We start from the raw sequence: 4,137 nt of genomic DNA on the forward strand, positions 1-4,137 counted from the left end.
CTGCTGGCTCTGCATCTGCTGCATCATAATGTTCAGATTTTTCAGATCATCTGGCGGACTGTTCCCTGCAGTTGGAGCACTCGCGGCTGGAACAGCTTGCTGATTGCTCTGCGGGGTGGTGTTCTGATACCCAGATCCTTGTGCCTGGTTGTTCTGCAGTAGCTGATCGACCTTAGCTGTCAGCTCATCAATATTCTGGGTGTGTACACTGTTGACTTCTTTGGAGCGATCGCTCTCCTGGTTCTCATTGGTTGAGCTAGCTGCCATGTTCTCAATCAGCTTAAACGCTCCATCAGTGGTCTGAGTCATGAAGTCTCCATTGCTCAAAGAGTTTAGAGCACCTTGGTATTTCCAGTCCACTCCATCATAGAAAATGCCCAGAAGGTAATCATCATCAAATCCATGGTGAGGGCATTATCTCTGGTAGTCATTGAACCGCTCCCATGCGTCACAAAAAGGCTCATCATGGAGCTGTCTGAATGAGGTGATCTTGTTCCTCAATGCAGTTGTTCTCGCCTTAGAGTAGAAATGGTTAAGGAACGCTGATCGGACCTGTTCCCATGAAGTGAGAGAGCCGGTAGGGAGAGAGTTCAACCACCGTGCAGCTTTTCCATCAAGAGAGAATGGGAATAACATGCACTTGATGTAGTCTGATGGCACACCATTCGCACGAGTGAAACTGCAGACTTTTTCGAAATTTTCAATATGCTCCATTGGAATTTCTGCAGAGAGACCAGAGAACACTTTTCACTGCACCAGATCAATTAGAGCAGGCTTGATCTCGAAGTCCTGCCTGGTGCAGAGTGGAGGAACAAAGGCAGAGAGCGTAGTAAGAATGTTCCGCGGAAGGTTTCTCTCCCCGATTGGAATAGTCTGTGCTGCTTGTTCCTGCCGCGCGAGAGCAGCCTGTTGAGAAGATTGTTCTGCAGCTGCTTGCTGAGCTTGGATGGTCTGCTGCATCTGAAGCATCTGCTGTTGCATCAGTTGCATTGCTGCAGCGAGATCATCCTGATGACCGTGATCACCCATGGTGGTGTCAGTAGGCCTTGGCTGTTGTCTGTTCTGATTTTCTAAACCTTGCGATCTCCTGCAACAAAGAGAAAAGAGCAAGTTAGAGGTATTAGACTAAATAAATAACCGGAAAATAAAGGTAAAAAGATGGTCCCCGGCAACGGCGCCAAATTGATATTTGTGTATACGCACACCAATTAACCTAATGTGCACACTACCACAATCGAATGGTATGTCGATGTAGCACTTTAGGATCGAATCCACAGAGACCAACTATTACACTTTATTTCTATGGGATCAAAATCAAGCTAAGACAAATATGAGGTTTTGTTTTGAGGGGTGACGTGCAAGTAAATTAAACACTACAAGAAAACATGACTTGAACGACTACAGAATTGGTAGTAAATTGGTCGTTAATGGTGATTTACGACCAAGTTACGACCAATTGCGATTGGTCGTTAATCACTGGTCGTAATCACCAATTGGTCGCACATTGGTCGTAAATGTACGACTAACAAAATTGGTCGTAAATGAGTCGTAAATGTACGACTCGGATGATTGGTCGTAAAGCAGTCGTACAATTACGACTACCAGTTTTGGTCGTAAAACAGATGTAAACTATTGGTCGTAAATGAGTCGGAAATGGTAGTCGTATATTAGATGTAAATGAGTCATACATTTACGACTAAAGTACATCGACGATGATGTACATTGGTCGTAATTTAACGACTACCTTGCATCTCGAATAGATGTACCTTAGTCGTTACTTTAAGACCAATTTACAACGCCCAATATTAATTACAAAATTCTTTAAATAAAATAAAAATATTAAATAATTAAAATTCATAAAATTAAAAAAAAAATACGAATTTGATAAATTCCATAAAACATAATATGTAACATTCATAAAATTAAAATATTCAAAATACAAAATAATTAAAACCGAAAAAAACTAAACATTAAGGTTTATATCATCGAAGAGATCAGCAGTCCTCTCATCCGCTTCCCGTTCCAAATTTGCCTGCTGTTCCGGAGTAGGGTCGGGACCGGCAAAGCTCGAACGCATGCTCTGCCACGCTGACGCAACCGACGGGTCGACGTGTGGGGTTGAACCTAACAGCATATCGAAGATGTTTGCCATAACCTTAAATTTGTCGTTGTGGTCGGCTATGGTTCGGTTCGCAGTTTCCAAGTCCCTCCGGAACGAGGAATCTGCTTCCCGTCTAGCAGCATGTTCAACTCTCGCCCTCGGAACATCATTCACACTCCCGATTCCTGGTATACGTCCCCTTTTCTTCGGAGCGACCTTCAATTTATAAATAGATATTAATTAGTACATATGTAAAAAATATGTAAACATAAATTAAAAATATCGAATATCGAATATTTTACCTGCTCAAAAATTTTGTCTTGTTCGATGGGAGAAAGCTCGACCGGTGCACCATCCGGATTTTCTTGCGTCAGCTGAGTCTGGACCTCTTGAATCCGAGCATCTACATCGTTGCAGAGCTGCTCTGCTCGAGGATGAGAGAAAGTTCCATCGGCATGCTGGTGGGTCAAAATGTAAAGTCGGGCCAGAGTCGGTGGTGCTCCTTCTGCGGCAGCCTATATTAAAAAAATGAATTAAACTAGCATCTAATAAATACTTAATTAACATATATGTCATAAAAATAAGAAATATCAAAAACTTACCATTTCCAGGGCCCTTTGGGCGTGTGGAATCTGTCCGGAAGTATGAGGTATTGGCAGATTACCCTCAGCATCTCGGGTCATCCGGGCCGCACAGCAAGTGAGAGACCTTTGGACTGACTCAGGCAAATTCCAACAAGCCTTCAAGTTAGTCCAAACGTCCTCGCTGAGGTAGCTTTGTTTGGAGTCATCCCCGTAATGAGTCCACTTTTCCTTCCAGTCGCCAACAATGTTCTTGAGGCGAGCCCCCGCCTTTTTGTAGAACTCTGCCTTGACCGTCTCATTGATCCCAAGAGGCCAATTCCATTTTTGCTACAAAAAAATCATGAAAATATATTAATTAACTAAATTATTGTTATTTAAATCTAAAATAAAAATAATTAAATTTAAAACTAACCGCAAAGACCTTGAACCAAGTAATGCGAACATGGTCCGGTGTAAGAGTCCAGTTCGGATGCGCGTGCCGGAAGTTTGATCTGATGAGATTCCCAACGCTCTTTCCCACCTTATTGGTCGCTCTAAACCTACAAAATTTGAAATAATATATATAATTAATTGTTATATATAAATTTAAAATTTTATTTAATTAATTTAAAATTAATTACCAAGTCGTGCCGGGTCGTAGATCTGGATCGAGGATTGGTAAACCTTCTCGTCCAGGCATCTGGAGAATGTCTTCCACGGAATATCTTGCATATGGTGCATTCGGTGGCACCAACAAATCTGGATGAAGACCGGGAGCTATAGGAACCTGCTCTGGAATCTGGTATGCACCAGCCTGTGGGGCTGGGTGTGGAGCAGGCTGTGGAGCAGGCTGTGGAGCAGGCTGTGGAGGCTGCTGTTGAGACTGTTGTGGAGGTTGCTGCCGCTGCTGATCCTGAGACTGCTGCTGCGGCTGCTGATCACGCTCAGGCTCTTCATACGGAAAGTATGAGGCATCATACTGCGGATAGTATGGAGGTACGACTGCAGCAGGATCGTACGCCTGCGGACGCACATAAGGCACGCTGGGAGTTTGGCTCTCGGGGACATAGTGATGCACCCAAAATCCAGCACCTTCCTGCTTGGTTCATGGACACGGCTCAAGATGGTGACTTTGTCGACCAGCTAGACCTAGCTGAGGTTTTCTCATCAGATTATGCCAATTCCCTTATCATCTATGCAATCTTGGATGAGCTGAATTCTCAAGTGAGCTGGACGGACACTATCATGGACGAGCTGAGCTGGACTAACACTCACCCGGACGAGCTGAGCAAGTTGGTTCGATCTTCCGAGCTGGTTCGACCATCAACCACCCGAGAAGCAGCACAGACATATGTTCAATGTTCGAAGCATATCTTCTAAACCATCGATGTTTCTTCGCTTGAAACACTTGGAGGAATGTGCTCAACTCAATTATGGAACTCCTCGAAGAAGAATCAGATCAAACGGAGTTCA

At 43.8% G+C, this 4,137-nt stretch overlaps 1 protein-coding gene and 1 non-coding gene across 2 annotated transcripts; one reads left to right on the top strand and one right to left on the bottom strand.

Annotated features, from left to right (window-relative positions):
• Positions 1–397: 397 nt before the first annotated feature.
• Positions 398–504, top strand: LOC130504077 (small nucleolar RNA R71). The gene has a single exon (XR_008941113.1). It is a non-coding gene; the product is annotated as a small nucleolar RNA R71 (small nucleolar RNA).
• Positions 505–1,955: 1,451 nt separating this feature from the next.
• On the bottom strand, positions 1,956–3,685 carry LOC130504076 (uncharacterized; the record flags this gene model as incomplete). Its single annotated transcript, XM_056998648.1, has 5 exons — positions 1,956–2,317; positions 2,404–2,616; positions 2,704–3,012; positions 3,098–3,224; positions 3,306–3,685. Coding segments are annotated over 5 exons (1,383 nt in total), but the record flags the coding sequence as incomplete, so codon positions are not given.
• Positions 3,686–4,137: the final 452 nt, after the last annotated feature.

The sequence above is a fragment of the Raphanus sativus genome, unplaced genomic scaffold (genome assembly GCF_000801105.2).
Source record: "Raphanus sativus cultivar WK10039 unplaced genomic scaffold, ASM80110v3 Scaffold1344, whole genome shotgun sequence".
NCBI classification, from domain to species: Eukaryota; Viridiplantae; Streptophyta; class Magnoliopsida; order Brassicales; family Brassicaceae; genus Raphanus; species Raphanus sativus.